The sequence below is a fragment of the Arvicola amphibius genome, chromosome 9 (assembly GCF_903992535.2).
Source record: "Arvicola amphibius chromosome 9, mArvAmp1.2, whole genome shotgun sequence".
NCBI classification, from domain to species: domain Eukaryota; kingdom Metazoa; phylum Chordata; class Mammalia; order Rodentia; family Cricetidae; genus Arvicola; species Arvicola amphibius.
Window position 1 is genome coordinate 93,032,926 of NC_052055.2, and position 15,149 is coordinate 93,048,074.

At 49.9% G+C, this 15,149-nt stretch overlaps 1 protein-coding gene across 1 annotated transcript in view; it reads right to left on the bottom strand.

The window, feature by feature from the left end:
• Cracdl (CRACD like) overlaps positions 1 to 15,149 on the bottom strand; it is a 43,375-nt gene that overhangs the window by 8,809 nt on the left and 19,417 nt on the right. The window contains exon 6 of the mRNA XM_038344158.1: positions 9,680 to 11,876. Coding sequence (XP_038200086.1) covers positions 9,680 to 11,876 — 2,197 coding nt within the window. The remainder of the gene's footprint in view (positions 1 to 9,679; positions 11,877 to 15,149) is intronic.

Below are 15,149 nucleotides of genomic sequence, written 5' to 3' on the forward strand. Positions count from 1 at the left end.
CCAAGGTATCCTGGGGACTAGCTCAATTTGCTTTTTTGTTGGCTGGTTCTCTCCCCACTCCCTAGCTCTCAGCACAGATACCTATCGTGTCTGAAATCTTTTTCCCAGCCACAGTCAAGGCCACAGGGACCACACTGTCCTTAACCTGTGACTTCCTCTCATGAGGTCACGAGAGGGTCAGAAGGCACAGGCAGGAGCTCCTTGCTTGAATCTGCTTCCTCAGCCCCAGGCTTCTTGTGGTTTTAATTTCTACCCACAACCCAGAAACTCACCTTTGCCTGACCTACTCAACTCCTCTCTTAGTCTTCACACCCATAAGATGGGAAGAAAAAAAAAAGCCTGTCGGGCCAGTGAGATGGGCCCCGCAGGTACAGACACTTTCTGCCACGCCCACCGGGGCCTGGATGCGGGAACAAAAGGACCATGACCCAAAAGTTGCCGTCTGACCACACACGCACCACGAGACATCTGCCTCTGGGTGTATACACAGATATTAAATGACGAAAGTGTCATGGTTTCTAAAGTGTCGCTCTACGTGGTCCTGTTGCTATTCCGGGATAGTGAGATCTGATGAGGATCCAGTTAGTTCCTCATTCTTCCCGCCACACTTCTCATCCCCACATCTGCACGAGGCTCGCGGTCAAACTGCAGTACACAGAAGCAATTCCTTATTTCCACAACCGAGGGGCCTAGTTTCTGGTTTACCGATCTAGTTTGTTGTGTTTCAAGGCTCTCCGCCCAGAGGTAAAACTATGTTGAGAAGGCATTGACAAAATAACAAATGACTCATCTCTGAGTGAGGTATGCCGAGTGAGGCCAGGAGTCTGGTCATACATGTGCGGGCACACTGACTGGAGGCGCCGGGAAGGAGAGATGATCTGTCAGGTTCTGTCCCTCACTCAGGCATAGCTAGCTGCTTGATGCTTGGCTAGGCAAACGGAGCGGACACCCCAGACTGGCCCAGCTCCATAGCAACAACACCTCACAGCCGGGTCCCTGGGGAGTTGTTAGTGAAGGTGCTAGACCCAGTACATTGCTTTCCTCAGCTGTCACCAACTGTGCAATTAGAACTGGTCTCTGGGCCTGAAGCAATGACCCTGGCCCAGCTCTCAGCCGAGAGCCTGCAGGTTTCAATCCCCTGCCTCAGAACTAGGATCTCACAAGGACACGGATGTGGGAACAATTATTTGAAAATAATTTTGAGTGGGAAGAAAAAAAAAACTATTATCTTGTATGACACCTTCTCCATACAACCCAAAAGACCCGCAAAATGCCTTCCAGGAGATTCCTGGCCCTGCCCCTCCTGAGAATAGCTAAGAGCAGCTGGAACTCCAGGTAGCCAAGAAGGAATAAGCAATCACTTACAGGGATGGCCCTTCTCCACAGCGCGAAGATCTGCCATCTATTACACAACTGGGCCCTCCCTTGCCAAGCCCCTAGCCGATGGGCAAGGCTTCTCCACCAAAGATATGGTGGGAACTGAGCTCCACTCAACACGGCTTTTCAGAGAGGCACTGTTAGCCATCGGTCAGTGTATAAAAGGACCTGGCAGAACCAACTTAGACAGAGGAAATATTTATCTTGACCTCACACTGTCAGGGTTTTAGTCCACTTGGCCCCATTGCTTTTGGCCTTTAGTGGGGAAAGATATGATGGCAGAAGCCTGAGACAGATGAGGCCCGTTTACCTCATGGAAACCCGTAAGCGAAACAGGGACAGGAAGGAACCGTGGTCCCAATAATCACTTCAAAGTTTCACCACCAATGACCTAATCTCCTTCCTTTAGGTCTGCCTGCCAAAGGTTCCTCTGCATCCCAAAAAGCTCATTAGCGGGACCAAGTCTTCAACACATGACACATCATCCTTTGAGGGGCATTCGAGGTCCAAACTCTAGCAAGCACGGTATTCCTAAGGACCTTCACAATCTTCTTCAGGATCCACTTCTTCAGATCCTGAAGCTCGTGGAGGAAAGTGGCTTGCCCAGGATCACATGTCCAAGATGGTTGGTTTGAAATGTCAACATGTCATGAGTTAGGATCTTCTGAGGTGAGCCTCAGTTGAGGACCTGTCTACATCAGGTTAGCCTGTGGGCAAGTCTGTGTGGCATTGTCTTACATGCCTTAATGGATGTGGGAACACCCACCCCATTTGTGGGTGACACCTTCTGGTAGTAGCCTAGATAAAATGGACACAGAAGAAGGAGGAGGATTACTCCATTTACTCGCTGGTATTAGAAATCCATTTCTTTCTTTCTCTTTCTCTCTCTCTCTCTCTCTCTCTCTCTCTCTCTCTCTCTCTCTCTCTGTGTGTGTGTGTGTGTCTCTGTCTCTGTCTGTCTCTCTCTCTCTCTCTCTCTCTCTCTCTCTCTCTCTCTCTCTCTCTCTTTCCTTTTCTTTTTTTAGGCTTCCAACATGGACTGAGGTCAAGTGGCTTTCTAGGAACCTTCCTGGCCTTCAGTGCCAAATTGATAATACTAAGGCACCCAGCCTTGTAGATGGACCAACTACTGGTTCATGGCCTCTGTGGTGTTAGGCAGCCATTGCTGGACAACTCCAACTGTTGCTGTATCTAATCTTTTTTGTTTTGTTTTATTTTTCAAGACGGGGTTTCTCTGTAGCTTTGGAGCCTGTCCTAGAACTAGCTCTTATAGACCAGGCTGGCCTCGAACTCACAGAGATCCACCTGCCTCTGCCTCCTGAGTGCTGGGATTAAAGGCATGCGCCACCACCGCCCAGCTGCTGTATCCAATCTTAAGGTTCTTGGTCCTCCAAGTATGCTACTGCTGTTGGTAGATGAGTCTGACCATATTGTTTAAACCAGTTTAGTAAACTCTTTATTCCTCTGGAGAATCCCAATACCTATGGCCACTTTGTAACAGATGTGAGCACAGCCATTCTGACTTCTGATCTTCACTTACAGAGCCACATGTACCCCATAAGGTCCCACACATTTCTAATACACCCACTTCTTCCCTGCTGGACTTCCACTTTGAGAGACTAAGATAGAGTTACTCAGCCAGGGCTCTGTGCTGTCTCTGAAGCTGTTAATTCTATGCCATGGAGGGGCTGTGCATTGGAGAATGGTCACCATCTTCCTCCCCCGCCACTCCACCTACTTTTTGACAACCAAATTCGTCTCTAAAGATGGCCAAACATCCACAGGAAGACAAAACTGCCCTAGGTTGAAATCAGAACACACAGTTCCTGCAGAGCTGAGTCAAGGTGAGTTTCCTGTTCCCTGAAGGCAAGGCATCTGAGCTGGGTCCTGGGCTCCTTTCTCAATGACTGCAAGTCCAGAAGGAGTGGGTGGGAGAATAAGAGAATTCTTTGATTGATACTTGCCATTATCAAACTGGGCTTGTTCTATGCTTGACAGATGTCTAGAAGGGCTCTGGAAAACCCTGTCAACTTCTATGCCTCTTGGGTTTTAGCTGCTCCCCAGAGTTCTTTTTTGTCCTCTTGGTAGCTCATCAAAGAGGACTTTGAGGACACAGCAAGGTCACAGGGAAGCCTTTTCTGCCAAACATCTATAAGTGGCTGGGAATGACCACCAGTCCTCCAAGGTGCTCAGCTACAGGGAACATATGCCCAGCCCCCCAAAAAGTTTCATAACATCTCCTAGGAGACTCAAGTGAGGTGTCTACTCCTGTCCCAGTCCACGCACTGGGGGATCACAGAGCTGAGCTGTGGCTGTGCTGGTCACAGAAGTCCTACAAGGTCTCACAATCCCTACCTCGCAGGGTAGGTTGGTGAGTAGGTCCTGAGCTGCTAAATTCTGCACACACTGTCTAATGTTCTCAGTCTGAGCTAGGATGAAGAATCCTCACCATGGTGTGTCCTATGCCATTGAGATGAGGAAGCTGGCACTTCCATGGGAAGAGAGCTCTGTACTGTGAAATGGTGCCCACATGTCACAGGTAAAACATCTTTGCCGGTCTGTGTTCCCAAAACCCATATTAGCAACGACCTCATTGAAATACGCTCCGAGTCTGAGAAACTCAGCCGACTCTGGAGCGCAAACCCTCCAGATTCACGTTGCTCAGGTCAGGGTCATGTGTGCCTCACACAGAGAAGGTGTGGGAGACTGCGAGAGCCTGGGACCCGAGGGAAGGCAAAGGACTCAGAATGCAGAACTGATGTCGCTGGTCCTGACCTACGATGGCTCGAGTGCCTGGCCCAGGAATCACAACTCCACTCCACATGGGCTGGGAAGGCATGGGGAACTTTGAAAGAGGAGCACCCCACAGTTAGATGTGGGGAGAGAACAGCAGGGGGTCAGATTAAAGAAGGGGAGTTCTGTGCTGGGGGTCTGTGGGGGTCTGGGGTGTGGAGGGTGAGAACCTACATAGAGTTTGCTAAGCCCCCAGGGTTCAGTTCCCCGTGCTGGACCAAGTGAGCACTGATGTGGGGAGGGGAGGGAAAGCAACAGTACTTCCTGTTGCGCTTGAAACTCACTGATCCAGTTGCACAACATGACTGGCATTTTTCTTCCTTCAGGCCAGGCAGGGTGGGGCACAGACTAACAACCTCACTGCCCAGGAGGTGGTGGGTGTGGGGACCCATCTCCACTCTGCTGAAGATCAGTAACATCTTCGTGGAGGACAATCTAGAGTCACGTAGTGGGCAGGGAACAGGAGTGCATTGGTGGGGGTCGGACCCGGACAGCCCACAGCGTGACGCAGAAGTGAAATTGGCCAGTGCCCGCAGTATAGTGACCGTCGTAGTCAGGGTTTCTATTGCTGTGATCAAACACCATGACCAAAAGCAGCTTGGGGAGGAAAGGGTTCATTTCAGCTTATACTTCACAAGATAGTCCATCACTGAAGGAATCAGGGAAAGAACTCAAGGCAGGAACCTGGAGGTGGGAGTTAATTCAGAGGCCATGGAGGGGTGCTGCTTACTGGCTTGCTCCCCATGGCTTGCTCAGCCAGCTTTCTTATATCAACCCAGCACCACCAGCTCAGGAATGGCACCAGCAACAGTGAACTGAGCCCTCCCACATCAACCATCCAGTCAAGAAAATTCACCACACTTGCCCACAGGGCAATCTCGTGGGGGCATTTCCTCCATTGAGGAGCCATTTCTAAAATGACTCTAGCTTGTCATAGATAGTTTTATGTCAAGATGACATAAAACTAGCCAGGACTGTGACCAAGAGAAAAAAAATATTCAAAACAAGCACAATGCCCTTCTTCAGGTGGTACCGTACCCATAGTAGACAGTGCTTAAAATGTTGCGGCCAGGCCTCTCAAGCTGATCATCAAGGACTTCCTTGCTTTACTGTGGACTTCGGATATCAAATGGCAAGGCAGTATGAATAGCACGTGGTGAAAAAAGTCATGCATGTGCCTGTCCTAGAAGGTCAGAGCCACAACTGCAGAGTGTGTGGGAAGGAATGGGCACAGGTCTCTTTGTAGCGGTTCTTTCTGGAGGACGGGATTAGACAGCATTCAGAAAAGGGTGGGGAGGACGCATTGCGCCTTGTATATTTAAGAGTTATTTAAAACTTTACACACAGTAACATTCTCTCTTTTTGTTGTTAAGTTTTGAGCTTTAATGCATGCTTAGATTCTGAAAACTGTCAGGGATAGGATGTAGATTACAGTTGATACTCTAAAGTATTCTTGTGTCCTACTGCATGGTAGGCCCTTCAGCGACCTGCTGTGAAGTCTGATCTGTCTTCTTCCCGATTTCGTTGTCTAATGCCAGGAGCCTATGGGAGAGGCCGCTGTGCTAGGAGGCTTTCAAGGACAGGGAGATGGGGGAGTCTCTATCCGCTCTTCCTCCACAGTGAAACATCTCCATTTCTAAGAGGCACACACATGAAGGAGCACAGGAAAGGGCAGGAAACATGGCAGAAGGCTAATAACACTCCCTCAGGAAAGGGCTGAGGAGGGAAGGATAAGGCTAAAAAGGAACCTAAGTGTGAGCAGAGATGGTTTCCTAGAAAAAGAAATCAAGATACAGGTGGGTATTCTTCCAAAAGAATCAAACTAGGTCCAGATTGAACGCAGAGTTTTGTGCACACAAGGTGGTGCTGTTAGTGTTCTGTCAACTTGACAGACATTAGGTTCATCTGGGGTGTGGGGAAGCTCAGATGAGAAAATGCTCCTATCAGATTGGCCGGTAGGCATGTTTGTGGGGACACGTCCTTGATTGATAGGGGAGGAACCGGCTCATTGTGGGCAGTGCCACCCTGGGCAGGTGGTGCTAGGAGCTGTAAGAAAGGGAGCTGAACCCGAGTCTGGAGGCAAGTCAGTGAGCAGCTTTTCTTCTCTGCCTTTGCCCCAGTTCCCGCCTCCCAGTTCCTGCCCTTCTTGAGTTCCTACCTCAGCTGCCTTTAATGACGGACTGTGATCAGGGCGTGTAAGCTCAATAAGCCCTTTCCTCTACAAGTTGCTTTGGGTCATGGTGTTTTATTGTCACAATAAAAAAGCAAATTAAAGCATGAGATAATCTCTCTACCCCTTAACATTACTTTGAGGCAGAGAATTGCTGAATTGTAGTGGCTAGCTTCCAACTTGCCACTGGTCTGCCTCTGCCTCCCAAACAGCTAGAATTACAAGCAGGTGCCAATATACCAGGCTCACTGCTAACTTTTTCTGTGTCTTAGAATTTTTCTAAACAAGACACTACCACCTTTTAAAAATAACTCCTGCCATGTGTGCGGGAAGCTGTTTCTTGGCCTGTAATTTAGCCTCTGAGATGGATTGGTCCAACAGGACGAAGGAAGATGTCTTGGCAAAGGAACAAGCTGGCTAACCTAGGCCGTCTCCTCTCACAGCAAGTGAGCAGACTGTGGCTCAGGTCTGTATCCAGGCCTGCTCTGTGCCAAGGAGCACACACCCAGCATCACGCTCGTGTAATCTCCTGATGCCCAGCCCTTTGGCAAACTGGGCTGGGGTATTTATTACAATATTTCCTGTGCCTCCTGCCCTCATCCCACTGCTGAAAGGTTTACTGTTCCCTTTGAAGGGACCCCCCACCCCAGGGTGTGGAAGGGCAGGGCAAGCATCACTGCTGGGGACAGAGCAGCTGGAGATGCTGGAGTGGTTTAGTGCCCCCATCTGAGATCCCCAACACTTTCACTTTATGGTGCGCACCTGGGAGGAGGGTGGGGTAGTGGCAGCCCTATATGTGAACTCTGGACCAAGTCCCTGCCACCACAAGGGAGTAAACAGCACAAGGCTTAAGAAGCGGATGTACATTGCCATTAGAGCTTTCATTATCTATATGCTTTATACGAATTAAATTGCCTCCAGCTGCTATAGTTTGGAACAGCGAGGATGAGTGTCGAAGTCATACTAATGAAAGAAGCCGCGAACAGAGCCGGGTGTGGGGACTCTTTCCCAGGTGAGGCTCGACCACACAGACCTGAGATTCTGCTCTGGTCTGCCTGAGGCAGCCTGCAGACTCCACGGTGGGGTTGAGGAGAAGGGGACCAGGCAGCACTCTAGTTCCCATGCTAGTCTTTCACATCACAGCCCCTGGGAGGATGGGCTCCTAATAGACTCCGGGTAACTCCTATTCTTTTCCCCTTTCAGGAAAACACAAACCATTCCTTGCACCCAGCAGAGGAACCCAAATGCACTCAACTTTGGAATCCGTTGCTATTTGTGTGGATTAGAGAATGTCAGTGTACACAGATGGGCAAGGCACTTATTACGTGGGCAAAGTCCTCACTGAATGAAGACAGTCTCACCTTTGTGCAGGTCAGAGCGAAGCACAAAACACGGGTTCTCTGCACACCATCCCAGGCACATTTGTTTATTTATTTAGGCCTCATTATTTAGGTCAACCTTGTTTCCGACTCATAATCCTTCTGCCCCTGCCTATCCTGGACATCGTATAGCGTGGAAGAGGTCGTACGTAATTAAGGGACCAAACATTGCCCCCGAAGCTTCTCCCCTTTCAGCTCTAGCTGTGACCCTGAGTTCTGCTCGCTTGCTGGGCCCTTGAGAGACATTTCCAGTCACGGACCATGGATGCAGATGGTGATGATTTCAAACTTTCACCTACACAGCCATTCTCCTTGCTATGAAAACAGCTTTTGGAGTCGCTCGACAGTTGCCTCAATAACACGGAAAATGTGCAGAGCAGATCCTCAACTAGGACCTGCCCCTCCCCTCAAAGTCTCTGTTGGTGCAGTGGCAAGGAAATCACCCAACACTTATCACTGAGCCAAGAAGCTCACGGACCAAGAAAGCTACGCCCCAAGGTTCTGAGATCCTCCAGCAGCCTTTAGGAACTCAAAGTGCCTTATATACTCCATGCTTGACTGGCTTCTTGTGGACACAGAAAGCATCAGTTTATCTTTGAACTTATGTTGACGGTATTTCCTCGAGAGCATTTTTTTCCTGTGCCTGCTTCTGCTTTTCAGGGTTCTGGATTTCTCAAGACAGCTACCAAGCTTGGCTTCCTCTCTGTCCCACAGTGCAGAACTTAAGTGGATTCCTATAGGAGTTTCTTAAAAATAGCCTCGAACATTTTAAAATAAAATTTGCCATGGAAAAACTGTTGCTAAGGTCTCCAGTCTCTCTGTTAAATGCATAAATGTGTGTGTGTGTCTGTGTGTGTGTGTGTGTGTGTGTGTGAGAGAGAGAGAGAGAGAGAGAGAGAGAGAGAGAGACCCACCAGTTGTATAGTTTTATTTTCCCATTAATATCATAAGCCTGCAATGAATGACTTCTTTAACTGGGTTGCAGATACTCACTTTAACAGATTTCTTTTGATCTGGAACATGATAAATAAGTCAAAGAGGGATACAAATCATCTATTTTGTCTCTGTTAGTCTTAAAGACAATTTGCTTCAAAGGCTATTATTAAACGGTGTCCCAAACCTAACATCATCTCCCTTAGGGGACAGGAAGTCATGGCTGACCCTCTTATGACTCCAACCACATACAGCATGATTTCCAAGTGAGGCCACGCTGCAGAAGCCTGATTAGTGTGGAGGAAGAAACTTTTTCTTGGGGGGATAAGGTCGGAAGAACTTTCCCAAGCCAGAAGGAGACTAGGCTCAGGGAAAACCTGCGTCAAAATCAGCACTCACAGTGTTAGCTTTCTGAGACCAAAGGCAGGAGAAACTCTTGCATCACCCCTTAGAGCCTGGGGATATTCTGCACCATCAGTTTTAAGATTTCCTTACTATGTCTACATACATGGGTTTTCTGTATCCACACACAATCCTGGTATTTGACCGTCTATCTTCATTATATTCCCGATTCCTTTAAAATATTTATTTGTACTTATGTGTATGGGTATATATGTATCTGTTTGTGGCATGTATGTGTGTGAGTCTGGGCACCTGCAGAGGTTAGAAGGGGATCTCAGAACCCATGAAGCTGGGGTTACAGGCAGTGAGCCCCCTGTGAGCCACCAGACATGGATGCTGGGACCCAAACTCCAGTCCTCTTCCCTAGCGGCAAGCTCTAGCCACCATGCTAGTCCCACTACTCCGTCGACGGTGACTGAACCCCGGGCCTGTGGAGGCATGAGTGACAATCTCCCTAACTCTCAAACATGTCAGCGGTGCTAAGAGAATTCGATCTTTTCTTCCATTTCTCTTTGTACTATGGTCTGTGTTTTTACCGGTTTCATGCGTGCCCCAGCAACACATTCCCACAAACATTGTTTTTGCTGACCCGTCTATTCCCAACAGCACCACAGAGGGCTCTTACCAGTTCCCTGCTGGGGCGACTTCTCCTTCCTGGGCTCGGGAGGCAGGATGACCGCTATAAGTCTCTCAGACTCCCCAGGGCTGGCGTCCAGGCCTGCGGGTGGGTACTGCAGGGTGAGGCTCTGTAGGAGCGGCTTCCTGGGCAGGGGTGGCTTGATACTGGACTGCTCAGGAGACCTGGACTTCCCTTTTCCTTGCCCATTGGGGGACCTGGAACTTCGCAGTGTCGGGGCAGGCCCAGCATGGCTCTGTTCATCCTTGGGGTGCAGGGTCAAGCCTCCTCTCTCCAACCTGACTTCGGCGCTGTACCTCTTGACGGCTTTGGCCTCCGGGGCAGAGCCCTCTCGGTACTTGAGTGAGAGTGAGGTGGACCGTAGCTTGACCGGGAAGGGGCTCTGGTCCTCCCCTGGGACTGGCTCCTTCACAGAGGAAGCGCACGTATCAGCATCTTGGAGGCTGCTGCCTGGTCCTGCCTGGCCGGCCCCCATGTCCCTTGAGTCCTGAGGGTCACCACCCACTGCCTTCCTGTCCTGGGGCTCTGGCAGCACCTGGAGGTCATCAAGAGCGGCCTCGCTCTTCCAGGCAAGGCCACTCCGTAGTAAGGGTGTACGGCCCCCTGCAGGCGCATGCCCAGAATGTTCCAGAAGGCGAGAGTTGCTGGCGCGGGCACGTGCTCTGCTCGAGGTCACAGAGAACCTCTTAACGCTGCTGCGTTGTGGCTCAGTACTCCGCTCACTCTTCCTCCCCAGGGCTGCCTTCTCTGGACCCCCTGATGCTGTAGCCTGTGCAGGCCTGGGGCGGGCTGGGGGCACAACTGCTCTGTCCTGGACTCTGGGGCTAGACTCTTTCAGATGAGAGTCTGCAGGGGGCCTGCTGGGAGCCAGCACCTTGTGCTTCAGGCAGCTCTTGGGTACCGGAGGGCTCGGGGAAGGGACTGTGCATGACTCTGTCCCTGCTTCCTCAGGCCTGGGTACCACCAGGGTCAGCTCCTCGTCCTTCTGAACACTTGGCTCCTGTCCCCCTGTATCTGAAGGTATCTCCAAGCTGGTGTCAATGACAACCTCAGGAGGTGGTGCCTCTCCCTTTGGAAGTATTGTGTCCCTTTTGGGAGGTTCCATGATCCCTTTGGGAGGTGCCATGTCTTCGTTGGAAGGTGACATGTCTCTCTCTGGAGGTGCCATGATCATCTTGGTAGGTGCCACATCTCCCTTGGAAGGTGACATGTCTCTCACTGGAGGTGCTATGATCTTCTTGGCATGTGCCACATTTTCCTTGGAAGGTGACATATCTCTTTCTGGAGGTGACATGTCTTTCTCAGGAGGTGCCATGATCATCTTGGGAGGTGCCACATCTCCCTTGGAAGGTGACATGTCTCTCACTGGAGGTGCTATGATCTTGGCATGTGCCACATCTTCCTTGGAAGGTGACACGTCTCTCTCTGGAGATAACATGTCTCTCTCAGGAGGTGCCACATCTTCCATGGAAGGTGACATGTTTCTTTCTGGGGGTGCTATGTTTCTCTCTGGAGGTGTCATGATCCTCTTGGGAGGTGCTATGTCACTCCTGGAAGGTGACATGTCTCTCTTGGGAGGTGCCGTGACTTGTGTTGTGTCTCCCTCAGGGGGTGTTATGTCCTCTTTGGAAGGTACAGTCTCCCCTTCAGGAAATGCTGTGTCCTCAGGTGCCACTGAGTCCTTGGGAGGTTCCATGCCTCCGTCAGGGACGTCAGTAGACAGTGGAGTTTCCACATCTCCAGAATCACAAAAGACCTCCTCAGACATGCTTTCCACTAGGGGACACAGGCCTCCAGAGGACAGTTCTTCCTTCTGGATTTCACTGTGGGGAATATGGTACGGAGAACCTTCTGGCAGAGATGGGGTCTCCGGGCACGGAACTGACACTGCCATGGGCTCATCTGGCATAGCCCGATGACTTGAGGGCTCATCTCCAGGAGAGCTTCCTTCCTCCATGCTGCCACTGACAGCTGCACTGTGCTGTAGGCGAGCACGCCTGGCACAGGCCCCTCCAGGCAGCAGCAAGGTTGCAGGTCCCCCAAGCTCAGGCCTTCTGCCCAGCATCAAATCCCAGTGCCCAGAGCTGGGGTCCACTTCCGTGTTGACACGGAGCAATGGTTTCTTTTCGTGTTCTTCCTCCTCCAGGGTCCATGACAGGTCACTCAGAGACTCAGACTGCGCCCTCTAAGAGAAACAGAGGTGAGAGACATCAACACTGCAGCAAATATTAGAGCCCATCGCTTCTTGGCTTCCTCTAGGACTAAACGTGGTTTAGAAGCTCTCAAAGACTGATGCTGAAATTGATGGTCCACACAGATATCTTCAGCTGCCCTTATGAGTTCACACGGAACCCTCGGGTTCATAAACTCAACAGATCCATGGCAGCCAGGCCCTCAACATAAATGCACCTCATGCAGCCAGATATGTTATCACACACCTTCAATCCTAGCCCTAGGGAGGCAGAGACAGGCAGATCTCAATGAGTTTGAGGGTCAACTAGCCTAGAGTTCTAGGCCAGTTAGATCTATACAGTGAGATCTCCCCCACTAAGAATAGCACAGCTCATGTGTCCAAGCCACAAAGCAAATGGTGCCTGCCTGCTTAGAGCCAAACAGAGGGGCTGGGACCAAGATAGACAACTGCCTGCTTTGTGTTTTTCATTAATTTCATTAACTCTAGACTGATCTGAGTGAGGAATGGATTGCCTTTGTCTTTTTGTACTTGGAGATCCATGGGTCCAAAGGCATGGAAACTTTGGTCAAGATGGAACTAACTGGCTGTTAAGAATCCCAGGGGGCCAGGCAGTCTCTGGTCCCGGGCTGCGACACCAAGTCATCAGACAGCATTGTTCTCCAGGGTTGTGCCTTCATTGGAAAGTCAGATGTTTTTCTTAAAAAGTTATTTGTGAGCCAGATGGTGGTGGCGCAGGCCTTTAATCCCAGCACTCGGGAAGCAGAGACAGGCGGATCTTTGTGAGTTTGAGGCCAGCCTGATCTACAAGAGCTAGTTCCAGGACAGGCTCCAAAGCTACAGAGAAACCCTGTCTCAAAAGAACAAAACAAACAAACAAAAAGTTATTTGTATCAGGTCAAACATGGTGACTGTGAACCACAGAATAAAATCCAAACAGTCTCACACTCAGGTCAAGCCGGAGCACTGTGCCAGATGCTCTGGACCTCCAGAACATTCTGCTAGCATCTGCTGACTCCTTCAATCTTTACGTCCTGCAGATAATTTGTCTACGCTAATGATGCCTCCTTCTCTGGCTCGCTAATGCACCTGGTAGCCTACACTGCCTTGTGGCATCGTTTTTTCTTCTGAAAGGCCTCTGGAGTTTAGATGCTGGCCTGGCTTCCTCTTTCTTATCAGGCACTCAATTCCTCCCCTCAGGAAGAAAGTGAAAATCAAGGCAGACACAGGTCTTGGAAAAGCAAGATGTGAAAATGATTCCAAGGGTAAGTGTCCTGCGGTTGATTATTGTAAAATGGTCATGACATCAAAACTGGGGAATCATTCCGGTTGTTGCACTAAACAGTGCTCCATCTTGTTTTCTAGGGTAGAAAATGGAACCCTGAGTGTGTTAGAGTTGGTTCTTGTTGCTGATATTTTATTTTTATCTTTGTGATACTGGGGATCAAATCCAGGCTCTTGTGCAGCAAGGGAAGTGCTCTAACCCCAAGCTACATCCCCGACTGTTATTTTAACAGTTTCTAGCTGGCATCTGCTTGCTAAAGATCACCAAGAGCCTGGGATGTCTAATTTATTTCCACTACAGGAAATTATTGATATCAAGGGCTCAGTAGGACACGGGTCATGACTGGAAGCCATCTATCACAGAACCCAGACCAATTCAGCTGGAATCCAGTCTGGCTAGTGCACCTTCCATTCAAGCTACTGGCAGCTACAGGAGAGGACTGTGGGGGCATGTGGTCATATGAATACTGGCGTGGGGTGGACTGTCCTGAGTAGAGCCCAAACGGTGGAAAAGCAGCTTCTGCATAGCCTGGAGCTTCTGGCTATCTGCATCAAGGAGGAATTCAGCCTCCCCATCACTGCCAGGGTACACTGTGCCTCCTCCATCAGGCAACCTCCTTGGCATTTCCTCCTCTGGGGCTTTACAGCAGTTTGGCACTCTGGAAACATTCCGAGGAAAAAGAAATGTTCCGCCTACACCAAGATGAAGAGTCAACGGAGGCTAGCCGTATACCTGTGTCGCCCGGCCAGGAAGCAAGCTCCATGGTGCAGTTTGCAGTAATCACTGGGCAGATGCCCCTGCCAACCCACGAGCAGCACAGGGAGCTGAGAGGAGGAGGCATTGGTCTTTGTGTGAACTCTGGGTCATGCACTTGGCAGCTCTTCCAGCCACCGGGCAGGAACTAGGCATCCAGTCTCAGTGTTCCTATTGAAATGGAGGTGACAACATTTCCTATCCCTGGTGCCTGGCTAGGCCCGAGGACTGAGCGGTGTAAGGTGTAAGCCTTTACAGGCTTCTGCTCCAGTTACATTTAGAACCATACCCGGAGCCTGGTTCTGTTAGCATGGGTGGCAGGGTGGAATGCTGAGGCAATAGCCAGCAGCTGTCCCTCCTAGTGTCTGCTGAGGTAGAAGCTGAGGGGCTCAGCCAAATATGTTTCAGCTTTGTAATAAACATCAGTCTTGATAGCCAAGGTTTCACTGTGCAAAACAGAGGGCTTTTTTCCCTTTTAATAACAATGCTTTTTATTTTTTTTTGTTTTGTCTTTTCCATTTGTATGTGTGTTTGCATGTGTGTGGGTTGTCCATGTATATATGCATGTTTGTGCATATGTGGGTATATTGTATAGATGCATATGTATATAAGTTCCTGTGATTGTGATGTCTGGAATCATCCTCAATACATCTTCTACCTTGTTTATTGAGGCAGGGTCCCTCAGTCAAATCCAGAGCTCACTGATATGGTGAGTTTCATAAGCCAACTTGATCTGGGCTAGAATTACCAGGGCACTGCCACATATACACAATATCATTTACTTAGGTTTGGGGGATCTGAACTCTGATCCTTATACTTGCATGACAACTACTGAGCCATCTCTCTAGCCCCTTCCCTCCCTTTGGCTTTACAGTTTATAAGATTCAGAGCCTTAATGCCATAGAGTAGAGAATGTACACCCTGGTGACACAGCTGAGAATACCCTAGCAGGAAGAGCAGCATGGATTAGAAGGGGTTGCCGTGAGGGCTCTGAGGATGCCTGTGGGCTGGGGCTTGGGAGAGAGAGAGAAAGACCCACATGCTATGGTGTATCAAAGGAGAGGGGAAAGTAGGCTTCCCTGTGGAGTGGAGCCCAAAGAATCATCAGGTCTCTATAGAAGTGCCCTGTGGCTAATTGGCAGCTGAAGGGGCATTATGTGGCCTCTTCCCATCCCTGGAGTAAGAGAGCATCTGAGCTCCTGATCTGGGCATGAGGCAGGCCTCTGTGG